This window comes from Rhineura floridana, chromosome 18 (genome assembly GCF_030035675.1).
Source record: "Rhineura floridana isolate rRhiFlo1 chromosome 18, rRhiFlo1.hap2, whole genome shotgun sequence".
NCBI lineage: Eukaryota > Metazoa > Chordata > Lepidosauria > Squamata > Rhineuridae > Rhineura > Rhineura floridana.
Window position 1 is genome coordinate 6,565,560 of NC_084497.1, and position 26,743 is coordinate 6,592,302.

Below are 26,743 nucleotides of genomic sequence, written 5' to 3' on the forward strand. Positions count from 1 at the left end.
GAGAAGTGGCTATAATAATGACATAGGCACCCTTTAGGGAAGCACCTGCAATATGGTTGTAGCCCCTTTATCATGGTGAAATTCCCTCCCCGCAGAGGTGCGCCTGGCACCTTCACTGTATAGTTTTTGGCGAATGCTAAAGACGCACATCTTTACCCTGGTCTTTGACAACTGGAATGCATGTTTTTCAATACACACCCTATTCCTGTGATTGTAATTTGTTTCGGTTGTTTTTAATAGTGAAACTTAAACTGTTGTAACCTACCAGCCAGATGGGCGACTAATAAATTCAATAAATAAATAATGAAGGAACACCTGCCTTCTACTGAGTCAGACCATTGGCCCATCTACCTCAGTATTGTCTACACTGATTGGCAGTGACTCTCCAACTCTATCTGGAGATGCCTTTGGGGACTGAAGCTGGGATCTTCTGTGTGCAAGACAGATGCTCTGTCACTGAGCTGCGGCCCATCCCAAAGCGTTTGGGGAATTATAGTTCCCTGAATGTGTTGAGAATTATTTTGCACACACACACACAATGCTGATATTACCTGATTTGAAATTTGAACGTGTGCAGCTCATATTTCTCACACGTCCCATATAAAGTGAGCTCCATTTCCTCTCCTGCCCCCCCCCCAAAACCTCCTTCTGTAGTGCCTGGAATATTGCAACAGCTTTGCCTCTGGTGCCGGGGACCATGGCTTTCAAGTGGTCCGTTGCGGAATACAGTTGGAAACCACTGGCCTAATGAATTAAAATCTGCACCCCCCCCATCCAAACACACACACACTGTTCCCACTGCTGCGAGCCTCTCATCCTCTCCGGGTGTCTGATGATTTCTTGTTGGTCTCCTTTCCAGAGAGCCGGCTGCGATGGGCTCCTGGGCTCCAAGGCTCAAGCCGACGCCTGCGGCATTTGCGACGGCAGGAACGAGTCGTGCGTCTTTGTGCAGCAGGTGTCCCGGGCGGCGTTTCCCACCTCTGGTGATTGAATGCCCTGACGTTCCCCGCGGGTGAATGCTTTGGCTTTTCGCTTTTCTGCTTCCCCTTTCCGTTCCCATTTGCATGCTCTGACTCCTCCACCACCACCCCAAACAAAATCACTGACCCCTCATCCTGGCCTCTCCCCCTCCACACCTTCGACGCTTAGAACTGGCCTTGCTTTGGACATGCTCAGAAGGGCCCTGCAAGCAGGTGGATCAGGCCAAATGCGGCATCCTGTTCTGACAGTGGCCAACCAGATGACACACACACACCCTCACACATATTTTTTGTCTTCAGTTGCCCCAGGCTCTGAACATCGGTCAGAGCATTGGCCCATCTAGCTCAGCATTGTCGGCACTGGCTGGCAGCAGCTCAACAGGGTTTCAGGCACGAAGCTGTTCCCAGCCTTACCTGGAGATGAGCCTGGGACTTTGTGCATGCAAAGCTGGCACTCTGCCACTGAGCTACGGTCCTTTCCTTGAAAATAAGCCAAGATTCCAGTCCTCGTGATTCTGATTAAAGGGCTGTAAGGGAGCTGCCCTATGCCAAGTCAGGCTGTTAGTCCATCTAGCTCAGTACTGTATACATACACTCACCGGCAGCAACGGTTTCAGGCAGGAGATATTCCCCGTCCTATCTGAAAAGGCTGCCAAGGATCGGGACCTTCTGCATGTGAAGCAGGGGCTCTGCCACCGAGCTGCGATGGCCCTTCCCAAAGATAAAATGATGCAAGGGTCTTTGTCCATCAGCCCCACCTGGGAAGGGAGGCCGGGATCCTCGGAACTCCCCCAGGGGACATTTTTTGGGGGGGCCGTGGCCAACATTTCAAGTTGGGCATCTCGGGGAGCTTTGTCCGTGCTGTGAGTGCCCCCCTTCACACCCTCCCTGCCTCACCCTGCACCTCTGATCAAAGCAGCCACCTCACCTCCTTACCTGCCGGTCTCTCTCTCCCCCCCCTGCACTTGACCTGCCCTCCTCTGGCCCCCCGGCAGGTGTCTTCGGCTACAAGAACGTGACCCACATCCCGGCAGGAGCCAGGCACATCAAGGTGACAGACCGCAGCCGCAACTACCTAGGTAGGTAGGGAACGGTGTGGCTTGGCCTGGGCTTATTTTCCCTTATGGGGGGGTGCCTCACGTTGACCCCCATCTGACGCTGAGAGCAACAGCAGGACAGTCCTGCTTCTCTTTCGGCAGCCTTTCCCAACCGTTAAGTCCCCGGGGGTTGCTGGACTACAGCTCCCATCAGCCCCAGCCGGCATGGCATGATGGGAATTGTAGTCCAGCAACATCTGGGGACCAAAAGCGTGGGAGAGGCTGCCCTAGAGGCCTGCCCCCTCTCCCCACCCTTTCCAATTGCATATTTCCAAACTGTGTCTGAATGAACGTGCACAAAGGATGTGCATTTAAGTCAAGGGTGCAGAACCATTTTCAGAGTGAGGGCCACATAACTTTCTGGGCAAGTTCCTGAGGGCCGCATGCCCCTGGTGGGCGGGGCCAGAGGCAAAAGTGGGCGGAGCAACACATGTACGTTTGCCCTTTCATCCAGCAGGGTAGTTTCTACACACACACTCAAACACCGGCCCTCTCTCTCCTCTGTCCAGACGAGCAAGAGTCATGATCAGAGTCCAAGGGCATTGTTGGGTGGTCTTCAGTGGTAGTCCCATTCAGAGGAGACCCACTGAAGCTCACAGGCATGACCAACTTAGGTTCATTAATTGCAGCCCGCCTGCTTTAGGGACAGAAAGGTCTGTGCGTTTCGGTTATCTCGGATTCTCATTTCGAAGGGCGGCTGGGTTTCGGTTCCCGTATTGTCTCGGAAAGTGCGGACTCGATAGGTTCAGCTGGAAAAGCAAACTGAATTGAAATTCTTGCCCGTGTCTAGTCTACTTTGAGTAGCACTGGTAATGAATACAGCCAATGCCCAGCCAGATGAAAGCGTTCAGGGAGGGTGCAAATCAGCGTCAATGAGAAATGTGGCATGGTGAGGAAGGATGGGGCTTGTGCCTCCCACGTTAATAGCAGTGGTGCTGCTGCACGCTAGGTCAGTGAAGTCCTTGGCCCGCCTCCGGATTCTTTTCAAGCTCCCGTCTCCTTTCCCTTCTTCAGCACTGATGAACTCCAAGCAGCGCTACGTCATCAATGGAGACTGGGCCATTGACTTGCCGGGCGTGTATGAAGTGGCCGGCACCAAAGTACGTTACGCTCGCACGGCTGACGTTCATGAGAGCTTCGAGGCAGACGGGCCCACCCAGGAAGACTTGTTGGTCATGGTGAGATCATAGAATGGTAGAGTTAGAAGGGACCAATAAGGCCGTTCCTGCTCGGTGCAGGAATCCAGCTTAAAGCATCCCTACAGGAGGCTCTCCAGCTGCCTCTTGAAGGCCTCTAGTGCTGGAGAGCCCACTGCATCTCTCGGTCATTGGTTTAATTGTGGTACCACTCTAACCGTTAGGAAGTTTTTCCTGATGTTCAGCCGCGATCTGGCTTCCTGTCACCTGAGCCCATTCTTCCATGTCCCGTACTCTGGGATGATGTTGAAGAAATCTTGGCCCTCTTTCAAGGACTTGAAGAGTGCTATCATATCTCCCCTCAGTCTTCTCTTCTCAAGTCTAAACAGGCCGTCTCTCCTCATAGGGTTTTGTTTCCAGTCCCCTGATCATCCTTGTTGCCCTCCTCTAAACCTGTTTCCAGTTTGTCTGCATCCTTCTTGAAGTGGGTGTCCAGAACTGGATGCAGTACTCAAGATGAGGCTTAACCAGTGCCGAATAGAGGGGAACTAGTACTTCATGCAGTTTGGAAACTATGCTTCTGTCAATGCAGCCTAAAATAGCATTTGCCTTTTTTGCAGCCACATCACACTGTTGGCTCATATTCAGCTTGTGATCAACAACCCCAAGATCCTTCTCGCATGTCATATTGCTGATCCAGCTTGTGATCAACAACAAGATGGGCTGGGAGGGGCTGCAGCTCAGTGGCAGAGCACCTGCGTGGCATGCAGAAGGCCCCGGGTTCAAATCCTGACCTCCTTTGGGAGGACTGGCAGGGTAGAAATTTAATAAATAAATACAGTCCCAGTGGCATCTCCAGGTGGGGCTGAGAAAAAAAGCCTCCCTGCCCTGAAAACCTGGGCAACTGTTGACAGTGTAGACAGTATAAACTAAATGGACCAGTAGTCTGGTTCAGGATAAGACAGCTTCCTGTTTAAATTAGCCTCTTATTCATAATTATTAGGACTGGAATTACTTTATTGTATAGCTCAGTGGTGAAGCACCTCCTTTGCATGGACTTAAATCCAATCTTAGACATCTCCAGGTAGGGCTGTGAATGCCCCCTGCTTGAAATCCTGCAGCGCCGTTCCCAGTCAGTGTGGGTAATACTGAGCAAGATGGACCCATGGCTTGACGTGGTATAAGGCAGCTTTCTGTGTTCCCCGCCCCCAGGAAAAGAGAGGTTAGATCAATTAATGGAGGACAAGCCCATTGATGGTTGTTAGACGTGATGGCTGAACAGAACCTCCATGTTGAGCCAGTCTGGTTTTGAATAGCAGCTGCCTGGAGGGGGTGGCGAAGGTAAACAGCCGTGGCTTTTGTGCCTTTGCTTGGGAACTTACTGTTAGGCACCTGGTTGTCTGCTGCTGGAAACTGAGCAGGAAGGTCCTTTAGCCTAATTCAGAAGGGCACCTACTCAGTTCTTCGATGGCTCCCGCTTAGGTGATAAACCCACACAACCCAAGAATTGTTTTGGGATCTCTCATCTGGGCAAAAGAAAAGAAAAGGATGTTAACTGGATCTCACCCTGCCTGCTTTCTGTGTCAGGTCCTCTTCCAAGAGCACAACCCAGGGATCGAATACCAGTTCTGGCTTCCGAGGGAACGGCTCCACCACATCCAGAGTGACGCCAGCCCCCTCCGGCAGCCACAGACCAGGGAAGTCGAGGGAAGCCCATCGAGGGAGCCCCAACATTCCCCGCAAGCCACAGCAGCACCCCACTCCCAAAGCATCAGGGACATAGGCAAGAAGACCCCTCAGCAGGAGGGCATACCTGCCACCGCCGCTGCCCAGGTGCTCACGCAGCCAGGTAGTTTGGGCATCCTCTGGGTGGCTGTTTCACCCGGGACTTTGGGGGTGGTGGGTGGGAGCAAGCTCTTATTTCCCCAAATCTCCTCTTTCCAGGCTTTCCCCCTTTTTCTGTTACACTTCCTTTCCCCAAAATAGTTTGGCTCCACCGACTGTATGGAGTAGCTGAAGCAGCGACTTCAATTTCAGCTTTCTGTTCCACCCAAGCGCAGAACATATTTTACTTTGCCTGCTCTCGCACGGAGCACTTACTTTCAACATTTTGTGTCATCCGGGGGCCCCAGAGGTTTTTTTTTTTTATTGTTTTTTTGTTTTGATCCCATAATTCAAGATGACTCTGGCAAGTACAGGCAGTTCGCCAACTTGCAAGTTAATTAGTGCAGCCGGGGCATTTTTGCCGCAGAACCCATTAAGCAAACGGCAAGCTTGTTTTCGGCAGTTTGAAGCCTCTGATGCTGCAAGATCCTCCATTTTTCATCCAGAGATCACAGAAGGATGGGTGGACTGGGCTGGGTTGCCTGTTCTTCCCTCCGGCAAAACCAAAGGCAGCATTGAGATGAAGCTGGCTCGTTTGTGCATGGGCCAAGGAAAGACATTTTGGGAGTGAGGGAAAATATGGTGCATTTTTTAGTGTGGTGATGAAGTGGGGGAAACACTGATCCAGATTTGGGTAGGGGGAAGGGTCATGATGGATGCCTCATAGGTGTTTATATGTGCACCGTTCTGGTCACAAGCGCATACCCTGATCTCAGAAAGGATATTGTAAAATTAGGACAATATTGAGGGGGGGGTGAGCCCAGGAGTGTAGTTGTCCAGGGTCCCAGGGGGTCTTAGACCCCTCTGGTTTTTGGATAGCCAGGTCCCAGCAGGGTCCCTATGTTTCCAGCATCCTATGAGCCAATCATAAGGGGAGTGTGTTAGCCACTGAGAAGAGTCCCGATGAGTGTCGATTGCAAGCCAGCCTTTGTTAGTTCCTACTTCAAAAAGCCAAGACGAGTTGCGGAGAGTGAGAGTTCTGTAACTGCAGAAGGAGAGACAGTGAATCCCGATGATAGCATCCCATCTACATCGTCAAGCAGTTTGGTAGCAGCAGGAGATAAACACGTAGACTCAGTAATTCAAGCAATATCTCTGACGGCAAGAAAGGACAGTCAAATGGTGACAGGGAGAGAGAAGCAGAAAGCAGCATTCAAGCCTGGCCAGATTATAATTTTAAAAGGTTGTATAATCTTAGAAGGGGGTTTGGCTGTGACTATCATGAAGGGACCCTGCGCTTCTGAGTTTGCCTCTACACTGCTGGTGAACCATGATGTACCTTGGGCTTCTTGGAGGAAAAGGTAGGATATAAATGCAATAAAAATAAATCATAAAAATCAAATGAAATATAGGAAAGTTGTGTCTTCCTCCCACCCCTCTGCATTATGTGCAGGAAGATGCGGCAAATGCGACTCGCCGAGAGGGAAATCCCAGCGCATCTACCACTATTGCAACAGTGACTTTGGTACGTTGCTCCTTCTTTCTCTGGGATTTTTTTCCGGAGGGGAGGTTGTTGGGAAGGTGACGGGGAATTGGTCCTACAAGCCAAGGAACCTCACCCAAACCTTTTATTCTGCCATTTTTGCTCCTAAGATCTCAGAATATTTTGGGGCTGATGGGCTGAGAGCTCGAAGAGGTGGCCCATCTCTTGGACAACCAAAAAAGGAAAGGGTTCCACAAAACAAACCACGATAAAAAGGGAGAGGAGTCACTACCAGTATGTGAATGAACGGGCGAAGAAGCCAAGAGGCAACGGAGCACCTAACTGTGATACAGTGCAAGCAATTGTTACAAATAGTCAAGACGACACTGCAGATACCAAATGACCAAAAATATAGGACAAATCACAATTATTTTTGATTATATTTGTGGGAGAATCAAGGCCAGCTGCTGATTCAAGAACTGGGATTTAAGAATAGTATCTGAAGAAGCACTGCAAGCATTTTTTAACAACCCAGAATAGTTGTCATTGTAGGATTATACTTCCATTACAGCTTTACACTTCCCTATTTTTGGTATTTGCAGTGGATTTTACTGTCTGTCGTGATTTAATTTGGCCGTCTGGTATCTGTAGTATATTTCACTGTCATTTGGACCCTTTGTAACATTTGTCGCCTTTGCCCACTCACTCACTCTCTTGAACCACCAATGCAGGGACGGAACGTAGCTCAGTGGGTAGAGCAACTGCTTGGGGTGCTTTAAAAATCCGAAACATGCTATAAGTCAGCTTCCCTGTTCCTTTTTAAAGCACCCCGTTGTTTGATCTCATGAGGACATGAATCTTACTCTCTGTTTTAAGAGAGAGGCCGTAATTCAGTGGCAGCGCATCTGCTGTGCATGCGGAACGCCCGACGGTTCAAACAAGGGTTGCCAAAGTGGAATCAGTGGGCGCAGAAATGCCCTTGAGGTTTTCTCCTGCCGCCCATCAAGCCTCTGCACCATCCCACCACTCACTGCCTCCTTGGTAAGGAGCTGATGGGAGGGCTTACCTTTTTCTCCCTTGCAAAGTACATAGAGCTGCTTCACATGCCAAATGGTGGTGAGGATGAAAGGTTTGGGACTGTGGTAGGAGAAGCGGCAGCTTCTGAAATTCTCACCTGTCTGTTGCCTCCCCGTCCCTATTCCAAGGCAGGTGAGGCCTTGTTGGTGGTGCCGCCACTGGGGGGTGCCTGGTTGGTGTTGACCCATGACAGGGCCTATTCCATGGTGGCTCCCCGTTTGTGGAATGCCCTCCCTGATGAGGTGTGTCTGTCTCCCTCGTTGTTGACTTTCAAGAGGAATGTAAAGACATTCATGTTTAGCCCAGGGATTTCATGGCTGAAGGAGACTGCTCCCGGCAATCCTGAGGCCACTGGTTAAATGTTTTCTCACTGTTTTCAGAGTTTTCCCCCCAAAGAAATGTTTTAGCATTGTCATGTCTACCACCCTAGTCTCCTTCGGGAGGGAGGGTGGGATATAAATCGAATCAACAACAATAGTAACAACGTTCCACCACCACCCCGCCACAGTTTTCCGAGCCCGGATCCTCTCCAAGCGCTACATCGGCCTGGAAACGCGCTATGACGTGCAAGTCAGGCACACGTACCGCAACCGCTTCCCTGTCGTCCACCGGGAGTACGTCTGGGTCTCCAACACCTGCGACTGTCCTCAGCTGGTCGAGCAGCACGAGTATGTCCTCATGGCCCGTCGCCATGTCAACTACGAGCACACCCTCAACCGCATCCTGCTCCAGCGCGGGAGTTACGCCAGGCCCTGGACGCCCCGGGAGGACCTGCAACTGCGGGACACCGCCAAGCACTGCCTGCAAAGCAGGACCCTGTGAGAAGTCCAGGTCTCCCTGTTCCACGGTGAGGGGACCCATCGCGATGTCATCAGCGGTCTTGAAGACCGCGGAGAGAGAGAGAGTGCTATGGAAACGGCTGGGGTGTGTGCCTGTGTGTGTGTCTGGGACTTTGACCCTCCCCAGCCCTCTGGGCAAAGGGTGGACTAAGCCAGTGGCTTGTAGTAGACCACACTTTGTTGCCACCGTGGCCAGCACCATGCCTCGTGCATCATGTGTTGGCACGAGCGTGAGTTCAAGGCCAGGGAGAATCTCTCCCACACACAATTCTCCAGTCCTTTAGGTGGGGAAAAACAATGCTCGGCGTCAGTTTACAACCCATCAACCAAAAATCTCCTGGTCTCATCGTTGGCGCATGGAGAAGCTTCTGCTTCTTGGAGGGGTTGTTGGCAAGGGGGAGGGAAGAATGCAACCCGTCATGAGCCGTTTAAGTTTTGGGCATGCCACTTGTGAATGCAGCTACTGTGCCTGAGTCAGCACAGTCCTCCTCACTCAGGGACAGATGGGGGGGGGGAATTCAAAGGCCCAATTTAAATTCCTGGGCGGGTGGGAGGCTGTTCCAATCTTGACGTGAGCTGCAGGGATTTTAAAGCCATAAGACAGAAAGGCTCACATCAGGAGCTTGCAGACAGCTCAAGGTTGGGGGACGTGTGGGGCTCCCCAGCTGTCGTTGGACTCCCAGCAGCCCCAGCATAGCCAAGGGCTAGGGATTATGGGAGTTGGGAGTCAAATGACACCAGGATGGCCACAGTTGTTCCTTATCCCGGAGAGACCCCAAGCACAGCAGCAGTCCCAGTTCATCTGGACCCAAAAGAGTTTGTGGGAGATTGATCATTATGATTAACCCAGCACCAAGAATGCCAGCAAGGCTTTGCCCTGGACAAATGTCCCTGCACTTCCCTCCATGTGCTCTGGAAGTTGGAATTAAATATGGCAAAGCTGTGATGTCATGAAAGCTGCCTCAGTCCCCTTCTCTGCTCTGCCCCCCCTCCGCTGCAGTGGCCTTTGGATAGCAACTCAACATCAACAAATGCATCCATGTGCACATGCTTGTGCATACACACACACACACACACACTTGTGTTAACACTTGTGTTACATGCACATGCATGTTTTTTTAAACCCTATGGATGTTCTTTGCTGTATCAGAACAAGGCAGGTTCATCTACATCAGCATCCGACGCTCCCAGACACCCTGATGGGAAGTCCATAACCAGAGCAGGAATCTTCCTTACATATTGGCCTTGTCTTTCAATTCAGAGGTGAACTGCCTGTGGACATAGATCTTCCCTTTAGCTTTTAAGGGTGTCGGCCGCACGGTCTCACTGTCCATAAATTTGTCTTGTGCTCTTGTACCTCCAGATAAAGTGGCACCCGTGACTACATCTTGTGGCAGGACATCCCGCAAATCATCATTTCTGAACTCAGAGCCCCCCAGTTGTTTTGGACTACAATTCCCATGAGCCCCAGCCAGCACTTGATGGGAATTGTCATCCAAAACGTCTGGAGGGCACCAAATTGGGGAAGGTTGCCATATATTAAATCTGTGTTTCGGTAAAGAAGTCTCTTCTGTGAACACAAGTTTTAGTTGTCATGAGGGGAGGTCCCTTTGTCTTCATTTTCTGCAAACCCTGCCTCATTTTATTGTGTCGCCCCCCTGCGTAATCATCATTTGTTTCTAAACTAAAAAGCTCCGTTTTTTGATCGTAGCAGGAGTTGCTCCAATTGCCTGGTTATTTTGTGTCCCTTTTTCTGCACTTTCCTGAGCTGTATGATATCCATATTAGATGTTTGTTTATAAAGCAGGTTTGGAAGGGGAGAATTTAGAGATTTTAGGATGGGTGAGAATTTCTCTAAAGTTGAAGCTGGCACTGGACTCTCTGATAGTTTGCATGTTTGCTGTATTTGTGGACCGATCCTGAATGCTGCAAGCTTCCGGGGCTTTTCCCCCTACCAGATATTTGTAAAACAAAAAGCATCTAACAAACATGAAACTGACCAGTCTGGGTCTTTGCTTTGCTAAGATGAAACTGACCAGCCTGCTTTTTGGTGGTGGTGGTGGTAGTGGCGGCAGCAGTGGAGGAGGAGGCAGTGAAGGGGGGGATTGGTGGGTGGGCACTAAAAGCCAGCTTTCCTTTCCCAAAGAAGAACATTGGGTAGCTAAAGTGAAACTGACTAGTCTGTCTTTGTTTTGTGAAATTGACTAGCATGGGTATTTGCTTTGCTAAGGTGGTGAAACTGACTAGCCTGATCTTTGCTTTCACCCAAGGGGAAGGATCCAATAGGAACCCTTTGCCAGGGGGTGAGTTGAGGGGTGACAAATAGCTTGCCGAGGGACAATTTTGAGTGAAAAACTAGTTGTAATCCTAAGTGGGGCACCTGTGGGCTGCAAGCAACAGGTGGCCCCCCAGGCCTCTCAATCTGGCCCTTGGAACTCTCACCATGCCACACTCCCTCACTGGCCCTGTTTCACACTCAAGGAGAGTGCCTCTGTGGGTGGGTGGGTTTGGCTAACCCCTCAGGGATTGAAAAGCATGCTCTTGCATGTCACTGTCTGGTTCAGACCCTATGTGGGGAAATTAGTTTTGCTTTACTGGGAGGGTCAGAAATCTCCCAATGTTGACCGCCTGCAAAAGGGCAGCGACGGCTGCATCAACACAATGTCATGTGAGGGAAATGAACTCTACCACACAGGAGAAACACACACACTGCCTTGTGCAAACTGGCATATTGCATAGTCTCGGAGCATGTATGTGTGCAGGGGGAGGTATACTGTCAGCCAGAGCACCTCCAACAGGCAGATCGGGTTATGCAGCCCTTGCACTTTGCAAAAGTGCTTGACGGCAACTGTGGCACTTGCGTTCCCAACAGCCCTGTTGTATATGCCCATTTTACAGCCAGGAAGAAAGAGGCGACGAGGCTGCACAGAGGTGAGGCATCAAGAGCTCCTGCGCTGTGCTCTCATTCCTTTCCCCTTGTCCTAAGAGTTTGTGTGGTGGTGTTGGTTGGCTTTTTTTCTGCAGCAGGGAAGGGGTGGGCTCTTGGAGTTTAGAAGCCCCCCCCAAAGATAACTTCCTAACAGTCTTGCTGATGATGAGACTGTTGAACAGCTGAGCATCACAGAATCCTAGACTTTGAAACAGCAAATGTAAATCACTGGGAGGACAAAAAGGGAAAACCTTGGAAGTTGAAGTAGTAAGATCTGGATCCATTCAGCCCCCCCCCCTCTCCACAACAACAAAAAAACCCAAGTGCGTTTATCAAATCCAGGGGGCAGGTGAGAGAAAGGGAGAAGCGGCTTCTCCATAGCAGTTAACAATTGTTAATGGGAGTCCTCCGGTGCTGAGCTTTCATCTCTGCACAGCAGATGTTGGAAGATCCAGGACAGACAAAAGGAAGGACTTCTCCTTCACATGATGCGTCTCTGGTTAAAGTACAGGGTTTCCTCCCACCGAAAGGCAGCGATGGCCACCAACTTGGATGGCTTTAAAAGGGATTCGGACAAATTGACAGAGGAAAAGGCGATGGAGGGCTACTAGCCGCAATGGTCCTGCATCCAGCATCGGAGGACCATGTGCCGATCCTGACCAGACTGGCTTTGTGAGAAAGAGTGACTCAGTAGTGCAGCTGTTAGAAATCTCTGGAGAGGCCTGGTGCTGGCGGTGCAGCAGGGGTGTTATCGTTTGGGGTCTTGGGGGTGTGTGTCTTAGACCCCTTACTTTTTTGGGAGCAGGGTCCCTATGTCTCCAGGATCCTACATTCAATCAGCATCAAAGGGGGAGTGTTTTAGCCACCGAGAAGAGTCTTCTTAATGCTTCCTTGCCCTTTCCTGCTGATTGGAGCCAATCTGAGTGAAAGGATGTGAGTTGGCTACCGAGAAGACTCTTCTTGGTAGCCAACACTCTTTCCTTTCATGCTGTTGTTGTGGGAGAAGGCTTTACCAAGGATCTCATTCTCAACCCAGCAGCTAAAAAAGAGGGGGCGTGGCTGTGAAGGGACCCTGCACTTCTAGATTTGTCACTGTACCACTGTAGTGCAGTCTGAGTTTGCTATGCCACGGGCACAGGGGGGTGTCCCATGCTATCCAAATTTAAGCTTCCATTGGTGTTCTGAATCACCTTCCCTTTCTTCTCAGCTGAAGCCAGAGTACATCAACGGCACGTACCCAGAGTCACACACATCCCAGGCCCCCAAGTTAGAAATCCAAGTTAATTCTTGTCATGATCTGTGTTCCACTGAAAATGGCAACATGCCCAGAGTCAGCTAGAGGAGCACCTCTTTCCCCCCCCTCCCCAAACCTGCAATTTGGGGTGGCAGCCAAACTGATCTTGGATGGTGCAGAGAGAGAGAGGTCAGCTAGTCACAGAAGACCATGCAAGGGTGTGTGTATGTGCGTGGAACCTGTGACTGTGGGCTACAGCTACCCAATGCAACTGATGCTCCCTGGCCTGGCCTTCACAGCCATCCATCAATGTCTGCAAAAGAAACCAGTGAGATTTTTTTTTTAATCCTCTTGCTAAGAATCAACAGGTTGAGACATTGTGAGCATTAAAACAGCAGTATCTATTTCACAGTTGCTGCCAGATTCCCCCCAGTTGAGGAGGAACAGAAGTGAGAATCTTCGAGACTGAGTACAGGAGCACGTACATTGTGCATGATAGTCTGCAGTGCTGACCACTGTGGTGGTCATGGTGCACATAGCATTTGCACAATCCGTTTCCAGGTCACTGGAGCTGCTCTGGTGTCAACAGCATGTTTACATGCCTTGTTAATAGTCTGCCGAGCAACAAGCACAGAGTGTAGAAGGTTCACCCTGGAGGTGCATGGCACTAAAAGTAGATTTTGAGGCCGTATCTTGGTGGCAGAGCCCAAGTCTTGCATGGACGGCATCTCAGCTTCGGTCAGGATCACTGGTAGAGACCCTGCTTTGCATGCAGTCCCAGATTCAATCCCCAATGGTTGGGCTGGGAAAGACCCCTGTCTAAAACCCTGGGGAGTTGCTGCCAATCAGTGTGGTCAATACTGAACTAGATGGACCAGTGGTCTGGCTTTAAGTAAGAGCCCAGCACCGACTCTCCGTCCCACGGCAGGGTGAGGGAAGTGTGGCATATAGAAGACCCACTGCTCGGTGCCACTCTTGTGGCTCCTCTGCCTATCTCAGGTACCTACTGAATGCTTTGATTTGGATTCCTGCATTGAGCAGGGGGTTGGACTTGATGGCCTTATAGGCCCCTTCCAACTCTACTATTCTATCATTCTACTGGGGGGGAGAGCCTCTCTTCGTAACAGTTTATTTATACCTCGGCTTTCCTCCAAAGACCTCCAGGCAGCACATATGGTCTCATCCCTGTTTTATTCTCACAACAGTCTTGGGAGGTAGGCCAGGAAGAGACAGCGACTGGCCCAAGTATGGCTGACCATCCCAGTCCTAAGTGGCACTTTAAACCATAACATCACTCTGGCTGACTTTACTCAAGATCTTGGAGATGATCTCCCCGGGAGAGGAGAGAATTGCAGGACTGGGAAACCTTTGTGGTTAAGGCGTGTAACAAATTCACTTGTGCATGGGAATCGTAAGTTTGGGCTCTTGCTTTAACTGCCATGCCATGCAAGCAGTAAAGATGTCCTACAGCAGACAACATGTTGCTGGATGGACGAACGTTCTTACTCAGTAGAAGGAACCTCACGCTACACACTCTCTCTCTCTCTCCCCCCTTTATTCCTCCAGTCTAGAAAGGGCTGTGGCTCCCTCTATGGGCCAAGACAGCTACCTTCACGTCCTGTGTGACTTCAGAGCACCTCTAGATTGTCACTGTCTTGCAGAAAGGATTCAAGTGCATATCAGAAATTTAGGTTTGCCCAGGTAAAGTAGTGCTCTCTCAGCCTAGCGCAACAAATCCATTTTTAAAACAACGGCAGACTTTTTGCCGTTTGGAAAGTGATTGGGGAAATGCATTGGACAAAACAATTATGGGATGAACAAATGATGAACAGGAAGATGTGCCGCAAGCAAATCAGGACGAATGCTCGTTAAAGAAGTAAAGGACACCATTTAACCATTGCATAAGCTCTGTGTACTGCAAATCAGGATGAATGCTGAATAAATGGGCCTTCTGAATCTGAAGTGGGGCTTGGAAAATACCGAATTTAGCTGTTGAGCAGTGGGATCCTAAATGGCAAGAAGAATGGATTAGGATACCACCTGAAGATGGGACTTCATTCTCCGATGGAACATTCCCTCTGTTCAGTAAAGCTACCCAATTTGGCTACTATTGACTTTTTTAAAAAACCTTGCACACCACCTGTCAATCTTTGCCAGCTGTACTGAGGTGATTAATGGCGGTGTAAAACAATCCGCCGGCAGCTGGCCAGGCAGGGGCTGGTTTGTAAATTGGACAAGGCTTGAGGAGACTGAGAGTGAGCAAAGGGTGTACGTAGGGGGTCGAGCTCCACGTGCCAGCTCGTCTTCCAAAAAACAAGGTCAGTAGCAAATCAAGGGTTCAACACCCTTCAGCGTAAGGCAGTCCAGGTTTCCGGGTCTGGCATGGCTGGAGAGGGTCTGATGCTGGCATCTGATGTTGCTTCCAGTGGAGGGCAAACAGCATCTCACTGCCTTTTAAATGCCCCTCACTGGTTCAGGTCCTGGCAATCAGCCCTCTGTCTCCTGGGAGCTTGTAGGCTTAAGTGGCCAGATCGCCTGTGTTGCTGTGCTACTCACAGGTGTCTTCTCTCTGCAGGGGGCAGAGGGGCCTCCTGTCACTCTCTGAGCCTGACGGAGGGGCTCCAGCTGTGTCCTGAAATCTTTTGGCAGTGGGAGATCAGCAGCTGCATCTTGGGTGGCTGCGCTTGCTCCCTGTCCTGGTTCTGTTGTGCCCATCCGCTGTTCCCTCATCCTCCTCTGAGGACTCATCCGATGGAGGCGTAACAGTACCTAAAAAACTGGCCAAAAACATGGCCAATCAGTGCTGTGCAACTGGGCCTCCTCCTTCAAAAGAGGGGAGAGGGTCGTGCCCTCCTCTGTGTGAGAGTAGCCGTGCCGGTGGCGAGGGCACCTCCAAAGCAGGTCCACCATGGAAATGACGAAGAGCTGGACCTTCTGGTTTCCTCCCAAATGGAATGGCAGGCACGCCTCACTTCTGCCGCCTCCTGGAGATGAAAGAAAGGGCGCTGCTTCTCTGGCAAGCTGGACCCGCCTGGAAGGGATTGGCACATGGCGAAGTCATGCCCACGCGTCGAATCGCCGTATGGAAGCCGTCCCGTGGATGGGCAGGGGGCAGGGGAGCTTGCTGTCCACCTCCCGACACGTGTCGAGGTAGGGGTCCAAGATCACCATGTTTGGGAGGGCCCCGTTCCCTTGCCTCTGCGCGAGGAGGTAGATGCGCCCATTTCCTGTGCTGCACCCTGTGAAGAACCTCCGCGCCAAGCAGTCCTCCTCCACCGGGGTCCACTCACCCGTGTCCACGTCGAAGCGGAAGGCGTCCCCTCCGACCGTGTAGATGGCGCCGTTCAGGGCTGTGACGCAGAGGTCGTACCTGAGGACAGGGAGAGGAGAGGAGTCACTCAGGCTTGCAGTGAGAACCCTTCGAGAGGACGTTGGAGATAACCCAGTGAAATGGATGGAAAGGGAAGGGCCACACCTCAGTGGCAGAGCATCTGCTTTGCATGCGGAAGGTCCCAGGTTCAATCCCTGAATGGCATCTCCAGGTAGGGCTGGGAATGTCCCCTGCCTGAAACCCTGAAGAGCTGCTGCCAGTCAGTGCAGACAGTACTGAGCTAGATGGGCCAATGGTCTGACTCGGCATAAGGTAGCTTCCTATGTTCCTATATGATGGGGGATCCTTGGGTCAGCAATACGGCATGCGAGAAGGATCTTGGGGTTGTCGATCATAGGCTGGATATGAGCCAACAGTGCGATGTGGCTGCAAAAAAGGCAAATGCCACTTTAGACTGCATTAGCAGAAGTATAGTTTCCAAATTGTGTGAAGTACTAATTCCCCTCTTTTTGCCACTGGTTAGGCCTCCTCTTGAGCACAGTGTCCAGTTCTGGACACCGCACTTTAAGGAGGATGCAGACAAACTGGAACAGGTTTAGAGGAGGGCAATGAGGATGATCGGGACAGGAAACAAAACCTTGTGAGGAGAGGCTGAAAGAACTGGCCATGTTTAGCCTTGAGAAGAGAAGACTGAGAGGAGATAGAATAGCACTTTTCAAGTGCGTCCCCTTGACAAGTTGCCACACAGAGGAGGGCCAGGATCTCTTCTCAATCATCCCAAAGTGCAGGACACCAAATAATGGGCTCAAGTGACAGGAAGCCAGATTTCAGCTGAACATCAGGGAAAACCTCCTAACTGTTAGAGCCATACAACAATGGAACCAATGCCCTCAGGAGGCAGTGGGCTCTCCAATGCTGGAGGCATCCATGAGGCAGCTTGACAGACTCCTGTCGGGGATGCTTCAAGCTGGATTCCTGCATTGAGCAAGGGGTTGGATTGGATGGCCTTATAGTCCCCTTCCAACTCTACGATTCTAGGATTCTATGTATCAGGGAAGTCTCACCTAGGGAGAGGCGAGAAAGAAACGATGTCCCAAATGCCTGTCTCTACATCTAGCCGCTGGACTGCCCGGCACACGTCTCCGTTCTCGTCCAGGCCACAGACCACGTAGATGCGCGTCCCTATGCTGACTGCCCCAGCTCGCTCCACGGGGTGCACCAGAGGGCTTGCGCTCTCCCAGGCTGAGTCTGTGGGGGCCAGGCGCTCCACGTCCGGGGTGATGCCTTCCTCGGTGCTGCCTCCCATCACGTACAGGTGGAAGCCCACCCCCACGGCGCAGTGGCTGTTCCGGGCCCTCTTCATAGCTGGTCCTTCCAGCCACGTGTCGTTCCAGCTGTTGTAGATCAGCACCCAGTCCACGCTGGACCAGAAAAACTCCTCCCGGAAGTATCCACCTGTTACAAAAAGGAAGTTACCTGCGGAAAGAACACACGGAGTGGTGAGGAGGAAGAGGAGGATGAGGATGGAAAGGCACCAGGCAGGGCCTCCCAAATTCAAAAGCCTTCTTCAGAGGGAAAAGAAGGTGCCGCTTCCTACCATTGCCCTGGGAATAACAGAGGAGTCGGCTTATCTCGCTCGCCTGGATAAGGGATGGGTGAGAATTTCAATTAAGTTCACATTTCAAGCCAAATGTATTAAATCCGCACTTTCTGAAACTGTATGAGAGCCGAAGCGCAGATGTCCTTCAAAATTCGCACTTATTTTTGAGTTTTGCGATGCAGTTCGTCAACCAAACAATGTTTAAAAAAAAAGTGTGTGTTGGGGGAAAGGGTGGATAAAAAGAGCATATGAGTCAAAATAACCTACATTGACTGATGAGAAATGGCTTGCCAAAATGTGTATGTTAGTCAAAACTGCCTGCAAAGATGTGTTTTGTTAGGAGAAATTCACACTAAAACGGTGAGGAATTTTCATGAAGAAGAACTTTGTGCATCCCATGGACTGCGAAAAAGACAAATAATTGGGTGTCAGAACAAATTAAGCCAGAACTGTCACTAGAAGCTGAAATGATGAAACTGAGGTTATCACACTTTGGACACATAATGAGAAGACACGATTCACTAGAAAAGACAATAATGCTTGGAAAAACAGAAGGGAGTAGAAAAAGAGGAAGGCCAAACAAGAGATGGATTGATTCCATAAAGGAAGCCACAGATCTGAACGTACAAGATCTGAACAGGGCGGTTCACGACAGATGCTCTTGGAGGTCGCCGATTCATAGGGTCGCCATAAGTCGAAATTGACTTGAAGGCACGTAACAACAACAAAAATTTGCAAGCTGCTGCAGTCGCATGGAGAACTGAATTTAAGCTTGGTTAAATGAGAAACTGAGAGAACTGAAAACTGACAGATCTTTCCATCTCTTGCCTGGATCCATCCTTAGTGGACGTTATGGGCTGCCAGTGCGTGCTGCTGGTCCTGTGCTGGCACCTGCCCCCTTAAGCAGGCACCAGCCGGCAACACCCAGGCAATGACTCCCGAGGAGACCTCATCTGGACGCCCACGTGTGGGAGCAACAGGGTGGGGCCCTCTCCCTCAGCTGCCTGGTGGCCTTAGGCAGAAGGAAGGGAGACGGGGAATTTATACGGGCCTCAAAGAGAGGGAAGGAGGAGAGAAGACAAGCAAGGTGGACCTCTGCTGAGGTTGGGGAAAGGTGGCCTTTGCTTCCATCCTCAGGTTGCTATCCAAAGACCTATTGGGTGGAGCCAGAGCCAGGAAACTGATAGCCCAGGGGAGCCTTTGATTTAAGTTTGCCAAGGGCATTGAGGCTGAAGAACCCTGTCTGTCTTGGGGTACAACCTCCACCAGAACCCTGAGGAGGACAGGTCTGGTCGAGGCCCGGGATCTACAGCAGAGAATACAAAATTCACATTCCTGGAATAAAGCCTCATCTACCACTGAACAGTTTGAGTTGGCACCTTTGTTTTGACCTCCTTACCTAGTGGGCCCCACAGAAGGCGTGGAGCAGAGCCCCTGTGATGTGGCCCTTCCCCAGGAGTATGGGACAGTGGTGTTTTTTTGGACAGCTGGCCAAGACACGGGCGTCCCAGAGGGGCCTGCATAGAGTTGGATGCCTCATGCTCCAGGGGTCTTATTTTTCAAAAATTATTTCACATATATTTATACATGTTTCTAAGTTGATTTCATGACACTGTTTTGTTTACAATAGCGCTGCAGTGTTTCCTGATGGAATCAGCTAATTTCTTTTTTAAAAAAAGATGTCCCTAGTCAATTGGGCGGCAGTATCAACTATATGTACCAGACCAGACCCTGCGCTCAGCATCAGAGGCCCTTCTTCCTGTGCCCCATCCAAAGGAGGTGCGGAGACTGGTGACACAAGAACGGGGCCTTCTCAGTGGTGGCCCCGTTTGTGGAATGCTCTCCCTAGGGAGGCGCACCTGGCACCATCATTATCCATCTTTAGGAGCCTGGCAAAAATGTTTCTCTTCTCCCAGGCATTTGCTTCTTCAGTCTGGAAGGCTTCTGGAGTGCTTCTGTTGTGTGGCCTTCCTAAGAAAGGTTGCTCCACTGCCTTTATGTACTGTTTTTGTTTTTCGCTTTTAAAAAAATATTTTTTTAATATTTTATTTAAATTTTAATTTTTTCATTAACTCTTAAGTTGCTCTCGAGAGCCAGTGTGGTGTAGTGGTTAAGGTGTTGGACTACGACCTGGGAGACCAGGGTTTGAATCCCCACACAGCCATGAAGCTCACTGGGTGGCCTTGGGCCAGTAACTGCCTCTCAGTCTCAGAGGAAGGCAATGGGAAACCACCTCTGAACACCGCTTACCATGAAAACCCTATTCGTAGGGTTGCCATAAATCGGGATCGACTTGAAGGCAGTCCATTTCATTTTCATTTTCCTGCATTGAGCAGGGGGTTGGACTTGATGGCCTTATAGGCCCCTTCCCACTCTACTATTCTATGATTCTAAGTTGCTCTCACGTAACAAAATAAATAAATAAAATATTAAAACTGCACATTCCCCTCTCTCTCTGAGGCAGACATTGCCGAAGGAGAGACAGGAAGAACATTGTGGCAAGGTGGGGAGATCGATTTGGCTCCAGAGGGGAAAAGAAACAGAGAGCTTTAGTTCCCCCCCCCCAGAAAAAACCCTTTTTCGGCTCCAACCAATAGCTGCCCTGCTATTTGAGATTGTGGGCTCTAATTAGAGACTAGTGAAGGAACTGCACTCTGTGCATGTTCAGAGCCCATCTTTTCTTCCCAACTGCCCCCAAGAATGCAAGGCTAAGTTCTGGGGTTGGAAACATCCCAGAGCTAAGACGAAGTGAATCCAGGCTCTGGGGGATGTGGGCCAGGTCCAGAGCGGACCTGCTTGTACTTGCAAGAAGCCAAAAAAGAACCGCAGGGAGTTTGGCATCCAAGTGCTTTCCCTGGGGTGGCCCTGGACTTAAGCCAAAAACCATGAAGTGTAAAGAAAAGGGTGCCTTTGAGCACGTACAGAGTGCAGTTTAACCTACTGGGACTGAGTGACCACAGTTTGCCCCATGCAATGCGACATGCGTTTTGACATGAAGCACTACGCCAGCCTTTGCCATCCTGGTGCTGATGGGGAGTTGAGGTCCAAAGCATCTGGAGGGCACCGGCCTGGCAAAAGGCTCCTTCCCCAGCCATTACCCCAGGCAGGAGGAGTTACCAACGGCAGCCACAGCATACTGGGTGAAGTTCTTGCGCTGGAGCGGAGAGCAGGCCTGCCACGTCCCGGTCTTGGGCTGAAACTGGAAGAGTTCCTGCTGGTCTTTGTCATGCTTCCCAGCCAGCACATAGAGGGTCTCGTAGCTCCGGCCCATGCAGGGCAACTGGGACACATCTCTCCAGCTGGAGGGCGGGCAAGTGTCCAGCTTCCGCACAAGCCGAGCCGAAATCTCCTGCCCAGGGTGCTTGGTGCGCTTCACCAGGAGGTCGAGGAAGGAGAGGCTCAGGAAAGGGACCCGGATGAGACCCACCAGCTCCAGAAAGTCCCCTTCTCTGCCCGCTGGATCTGCAGCCACCCACTGCATCACTGTGTTGAAGACCATGTCCTCTCGGTTCGCAAAGAGCTCGTCGCTCTGCAGCAGACCCAGCAAAGTTTCCTTGGGGAGGTCTTCAAACTCCCCGTGGGCGGCCACGTCGGCCCAGTGCGAGAGGGCCACCAAGCGGGCTGCGGAGTGGAGCTCCACGCAGGCGAATTGCTGGGCGTAGGCCATGAGGCTGAAGCAGTTGGAGGTGTGCAGCTCCCTTTCCAGAAACGTCTCGCAGCGCCTCTTGGCCCTGTCCAGTTGCAGGAAGTCGGCCGTCTCCAGGAGGCTGGCGACGTTGTCGCGGTCGACGTGGATGGTGCCCGTCTGGGTGAAGTCCAGAAGGGCCTTGAAGGCTTCGGGCTCGACCCCCTTGATCTGGATGTGCCGTTGGCTGCGCTCCCGGGTGCCTCCAAAGAACATGGCCTCAAAGTACCGGCTGTGGCAGGCCAGCGCCCACCTGTTGACCGGAAACAGCTTTCCTCCGACCTCTAGGATGGTGTCGCCTTCGGGCTCAGCTCCTCGGAGCGTCCTCCCTTCTCGGCTGTCCATGTTTGCTGAACGCAAACATCAACCCTCCCAGTGCCCAGGATTCTTGGCTCCTGGAAAGGTCTTGGCAACGCAGCTGGCCTGATATAGAGGCAAGCCTGGCCCTAAAAATAGAATCCTTCCCTTTCCCTGAGCGAGTCGCTCTTGTCATATTCAGCTGCAAATGCGACATAAGGCACGTTTTGTAGCGGCACAGATGTCAAAAATGCCTTCCTAACACTGCTCACCTTGCAGCGCGATGCCTGGGATCACCTGCCAAGCATCAGCAACGAGGTGGCATTAAGAGGGGGAACAGCTGGTCTCCAAGGACACTACAGTGCCGACCTAAAAGTTACCGTTCTCCAAGAGAGGAACTGCAAAGCGAGCCCTCAAGCCTGAAATTTGAGTCTTCAGTCTGGGCATTAATCAAGAGACATCATGGGTGTTACCACTAACTACTGCTGCGAATTGTTACTGTGCTTCTTTTTGAATACTTACTCAAAATTAAACTTGAGTTGTCAGGCTGCACTTTTAAAATTTGACCCCCCGCATGTTTACAGTCCCTGTTCTCCACCCCCACCCTTTCATGCAACTCTCTAATCCGTGAAAACTTCTGCCAAAACGAATCCTTCGAAGTGCCACCAGGCCCTGTGGTTTGCTGTTTGCAACCAAACCGCCTGAGTGGTAAAGCAGGCATTGGCTGGTGTTCGTAATGCATGCTAAGGGCCTTGGCACAACTCCCAGAATGCTTTGCTTTCAGGGCTCAGTTTCAAACAGCTCTGTCTGGCTCCTCCTAAGCATGCAACACAAGAGGGGGATTTTACAGCCGGGGGCTCTCTGCTATGTTACTCCTGCTCAGAGGAGACACATTGAAATTGAGGGACATGACCAACTTGGGTCAAGTAATTTCAACGGGACTACTTAGCAGAACTTAGTTGGATACTAACTGCCTCATATCAAGTCTCTAGTCCATAAGCAAGCAGTTAATTAGGTTAACTAACGAGAGCCACTAATATGAGGCAGAGGGGGGAAATTTACATTTTACTGCTTTGTATTAGTGGCTCTCTTTATTGTGGGTGCCCCCATGAAGAGTGTGCAAAGCTCGGGGGGGGGGAGGAGCAGACTCTGAGGCAGGTGCCACCCGCTCCCCTCACCAGCAGCATTTTGGGGTGTGTGTGTTGAATGCATTCAGATTGGATTGTCAGGCAGCAGGGGTGATGGGGATGGTGGCGATGCACTAGAACCAGCACTAGAACCAACCAGTGAGTGCGTCTCTACCCTTTGAGGTGCTGCAAGACTCTGAGACATTTTTGATACAAGAGGCAAGCACAACAGCAGCCACCCCTTTGGGGAGCTGGCTGAGCAGAACGAGGGGCTAGAAGACTGCTCGCTGACATGATCAGGACATCGCAAGGGGGTGCGTGTTAAATTCACCAGCACTTTTTGTCTACGGGCACAAACTGAGAAAAGTGGCAAGTTCCAATTCAGACGCTGAAAAGCAACTTTGTTGACTGCTGGTCACAAGGGGGCAAGTAATCTGATCACCGCAGCAGGTCTAAAGCTGTGCCCCTTGAACCGAGAGCCTTTTAAATAAAATGGTTGTTACATCTGAACTCCGGCTGTGCCTCAGGAATCTAAACTGATTCTTTGTACAAACAAGTCTTAAGAGATTTGGTGGTTGGTATCAACGGGGTAGTTAAAGACGGATGCCGTGTTGTCCCAAGAATACGATTGGATGATTCATATCAAACTCAGCACTACAAACAATTTCACATTTCAAAGCAGTATGGTCATAACAATTTTGGGTAATTTTTGCCAGTTTTTTTATTTGAAAGAAGAGAGATTCACCATTTGGGATCTGAAAGAGACTATACACAAACGTCATTGTAATTCCTGACAATCTGGTAGCGCTTGATGGAAGACGGCAAGAACTCTGCCCCCTGCCCCCAACCTGTCCTGGAGAAGGGAAAGCAAACACTGTCAACAAGAAAAGGAAAAAATAGTTTCCTCTGAAGCCCTGGGGAGACGACAACAGGCCGATTTAGGAGGAGCTGTGCTCTTTGCAGAGAAGGGGAAAAAAAACCTTCCTGTGTCCTATTTTACTTAAATGCCACATGCTATTTCAGTGGCTCAAGAGCAAAGTCAATGTTTACAGCAACAAAAGATTTTCTGAAATAGTTTTGGGGACATCTCCTGGTACAAGCCTTTTTCCTTGTGAGGAACAGCATCAAATAATAAAGTTAAAAAAGGGGGGTGGGGGTGGAAATAACTAAATCCCAGTAACAACAGCCTTGCAAGGTCCTTCTCTTGTATAAAATGAGCATAAAAAAAAAATTCCCCTTGTGGAAGAGGGTGTTATTTTCAGGTGATGTTGGTCGTCTCAGTCCTGTTAAGTTTTCAGCAGCAGGGCCCCAGAAAGGCTACCCATCTTGTTGCTGGATGAAAGGGTTCGGAATAGCTTCCATCCCATCCTGGGGACAAATGAGGACCACCGAGGTCCCTCGGCAGACCACCAGTCCCAGCTGACGGGTGTCCTCTGTGAGCTTGTATTGGTCATCTGGATCTGGAAGGAAAAAGACCAGAAAACAGTTACAAAACTGGGCCCCGCTGACATGCTATGCTATTTATTTATTATTTGATTTATATCCCGCCCTGCCTCCCAGCAGGAGCCCTATCTGAACCAACAAGAGCATGGGAGACAAAGCCCTCCTGCTCCAAAGGCAGAGAGGATCAGCCACTCCTATGTGCCTCTGATTTCTTTACGCATTCAGAGGTTGTTGTTAATATTGTTATTTATTTCATTTGTGAATTGCTTGCCACAAGGCATTCTTAAGCGATGCAAAACAAGACACAGCGTATCTGCATATATAAAAACAGCCAAACTATTTGCATATATATATATATAAACAACTACATATATTAGACCAAAAACAGCAGCAGCAGCAGCAATACACATAGAAAATCAAATCAAGATACCAAGTGGAGTAAAAGTCTCCACTTAGAAGGCCACTGGGGACGAACCTAGGACCTTCTGCATGCTCTGCCCCTGAGCTCTGCCCCTTCATACCACAAGCTTGCTCTGTGTCATGGGGTCTTATACGCACCTCTCATATACTCAATGGTACCATCCAGCACCAGGTTTAGAAGAGGGTCAAATCCTTTCAAGACACCACTGGCTATTAGAAAAGAGAGGAAAAAGAAATCAGGAGCCTTCAATAACCATTCTAAGGCTGAATGCAGTAATCCATGATGTTAAATTAAGTTCTGGACATTAGACTGGTGACTCCCTAATTGTCTGCACAAGCAGGATTATGCCAGAGATGCAACTGAAATGGTACACCGACGACAGACTTTAACTGACTCGCCAATTTCACCTGACAAAAAGAAATCCTGCAATTCTATTTCCATCTACATTATTATAGGCTTCTTTGTATACCACTTTTTGGCCAAGGCCCCCAAAGAAGCGAACAGATTAATGTTCACCGTTGGGCCCTACCTGGCTCTTTAATGGCGCTGTTCCTGTGTCATAGCACTTCCTTTTCATTTTGCAATACGTTGTTTGAAATAGCATTATAAGCAGCTCTGAAGTTTGGTTGGAAGGGAGGGCAGATGTATTTTAAATGTCCCCAGAGACTTCACAGAGTCTGGAGTTTCAGCAAGATGGATTGTGAAGAGGGGAAAGGCTTGAGGGATCAGGACACTGATTCCCTGGGAAAGGTGCAAAGGGACTCAGAAGGAACAGCAGCAACTGCCCAGAATGCTGCTTACCTTCCCGGCCACCCTGGAACTTCACACGGATGTTTTTATCGATGTACTTAGACAGATCCAAGATGCTCTCTTTCTTCTTCTTCTCTTTGTCCTAAATCATAAAGGGGGAGTAGAAGGAAGCAGGCTCAGGTGAGCTCAATTTCCAGCTTGTTTTTACAGTAAACTGAGAGATCAAATGGTTATCTAACCTGCCCAAGCGCTAAGGCCCAGGCTCAGTCCCCAATGGCATCTCCAGACAGGGCCAGGAATGTCTCGCTCCTGAAACCAGAGAGCAACTGCTGGTCAGTGGAAAGACAACGCTGAGCTAGATGGTCCAACGGTCTGATTCAGTACAAAGCGGCTTCTTATGTTCCTAGACTGCCTTGTACCAAGTGGGGCTATTTGAGCACCCAGTATTGTCCCTAAGAACATAAGTAGAGCCTGCTAGATCCGGCCAAAGGGGGCCCATCTAGTCCAGCGTGTAGTGGTTAAGGTGTCGGACTACGACCTGGGAGACCAGGGTTCGAATCCCCACATAGCCATGAAGCTCGCTGGGTGACCTTGGGCCAGTCACTGCCTCTCAGCGTCATGAAAACCCTATTCATAGGGTTGCCGTAAGTCAAAATCGACTTGAAGGCAATACATACATTCAAAATCGACTTGAAGGCAATACATACATTCTCACAGTGGCCAACCAGATGCCCCGATGGGAAGCCCCAAAGCAGGACCTGAGCGCAACAGCAACTCTCCCCTCCTGCAGCGACTGGTTTTCAGAAGCCTATTTACTGGCAGTGGCTTTCCAAACAGGAAGGGTCCCCCTCCCAGCCCGAGATCTTCCTCAGCTGCAGAGGCTGATGGGGATTTGTCCTGCTTATGGGTTCTTCCCCATTTGGGGCATCTGGTCGGCCCCTGTGCTGGACGATGATGGGCTCCCGTGGGCCAGATCCTGCTTCTCCTGATGCTCCTGTGCAGAGGTTCTGAGACGAGGGCAGGGCCCCTTCCGGCCTCGTCCAGCTTCTTCTTCCAGGCTCTGCTTCTTCTGCAGGAGGAAAATCTCTTTCCACAGCCACGACGAAGGAGCTCCCCTATCCAGGCGCAGTCTACCCCTGAGTGCATCCTCCCCCGGATGGCGTTGGGTGGCTCTATTTACATAAATTTGCCTAGTCTTCACTAGCGTGCAGCAATCAGCATGATGTAAGGCGCCTCATCTACATAAATTTGCGTAGGGAGGCAGCGCCCCCTTCTTCCCCTCTCCCCTGTTGCATGTTAAGCCTCCACTCACCGCCATCTTGCTCTCCGCCGGCATCCCGTTCTCTGATGCGGCTTCCCTTACGTCACTTTCCCCCCGATTTTCAAAACAGGCCGCTTCTCCAATCACAGTTCAGCGTTTAGACCTTGAGGCCCGCCCCTTCCCCCTTCCCTTGTGTTATGAGAGGAAGGCTTGAGGAGCCACTTCCGGC

At 50.5% G+C, this 26,743-nt stretch overlaps 3 protein-coding genes across 5 annotated transcripts in view; 1 reads left to right on the forward strand and 2 right to left on the reverse strand.

The window, feature by feature from the left end:
- Positions 1-10,146, forward strand: part of ADAMTSL5 (ADAMTS like 5) — a 32,510-nt gene extending 22,364 nt beyond the window's left edge. For 2 of the 3 annotated variants that reach the window (XM_061601643.1, XM_061601644.1), the window contains exons 7-12: positions 860-983; positions 1,976-2,059; positions 3,092-3,255; positions 4,801-5,062; positions 6,491-6,562; positions 8,106-10,146. In XM_061601643.1, coding sequence (XP_061457627.1) covers positions 860-983; positions 1,976-2,059; positions 3,092-3,255; positions 4,801-5,062; positions 6,491-6,562; positions 8,106-8,419 — 1,020 coding nt within the window. In that variant the 3' untranslated portion in view covers positions 8,420-10,146. Of the gene's footprint in view, positions 1-859; positions 984-1,975; positions 2,060-3,091; positions 3,256-4,800; positions 5,063-6,490; positions 6,563-7,396; positions 7,562-8,105 lie in introns of all 3 variants that reach the window. The other variant, XR_009759528.1, reaches the window with a different exon arrangement.
- Positions 10,147-14,467: 4,321 nt separating this feature from the next.
- LOC133372400 (kelch-like protein 21) lies at positions 14,468-21,578 on the reverse strand. Its single transcript, XM_061600946.1, has 3 exons — positions 20,648-21,578; positions 16,995-17,406; positions 14,468-15,969 (listed from the first exon to the last, which is right to left on the reverse strand). Exons 1-3 carry the CDS (start codon positions 21,558-21,560, stop codon positions 15,657-15,659), a joined length of 1,638 nt encoding a protein of 545 aa, XP_061456930.1. The 5' UTR covers positions 21,561-21,578; the 3' UTR covers positions 14,468-15,656.
- A 1,757-nt stretch (positions 21,579-23,335) lies between these two features.
- LSM7 (LSM7 homolog, U6 small nuclear RNA and mRNA degradation associated) lies at positions 23,336-26,673 on the reverse strand. The gene is made up of 4 exons (XM_061600954.1): positions 26,566-26,673; positions 25,305-25,395; positions 24,641-24,712; positions 23,336-24,099 (listed from the first exon to the last, which is right to left on the reverse strand). Exons 1-4 carry the CDS (start codon positions 26,587-26,589, stop codon positions 23,957-23,959), a joined length of 330 nt encoding a protein of 109 aa, XP_061456938.1. The 5' UTR covers positions 26,590-26,673; the 3' UTR covers positions 23,336-23,956.
- Positions 26,674-26,743: the final 70 nt, after the last annotated feature.

What these genes read in the sequence shown, in the direction of transcription:
- LSM7 (XM_061600954.1), bottom strand. Translation starts at nt 26,589, where the DNA reads ATGCCGGCGGAGAGCAAGATGGCG. An exon ending in CGGCGGAGAGCAAGATGGCG is followed by an intron (nt 25,396 to 26,565) that starts GTGAGTGGAGGC and finishes TTTATGATTTAG; the next exon opens with GACAAAGAGAAGAAGAAGAA. An exon ending in GTTCCAGGGTGGCCGGGAAG is followed by an intron (nt 24,713 to 25,304) that starts GTAAGCAGCATT and finishes CTTTTCTAATAG; the next exon opens with CCAGTGGTGTCTTGAAAGGA.
- LOC133372400 (XM_061600946.1), bottom strand. Translation starts at nt 21,560, where the DNA reads ATGGACAGCCGAGAAGGGAGGACGCTCCGAGGAGCTGAGCCCGAAGGC. An exon ending in GTATGCTGTGGCTGCCGTTG is followed by an intron (nt 17,407 to 20,647) that starts GTAACTCCTCCT and finishes TTCTTTCCGCAG; the next exon opens with GTAACTTCCTTTTTGTAACA. An exon ending in TCTTTCTCGCCTCTCCCTAG is followed by an intron (nt 15,970 to 16,994) that starts GTGAGACTTCCC and finishes CCCTGTCCTCAG; the next exon opens with GTACGACCTCTGCGTCACAG.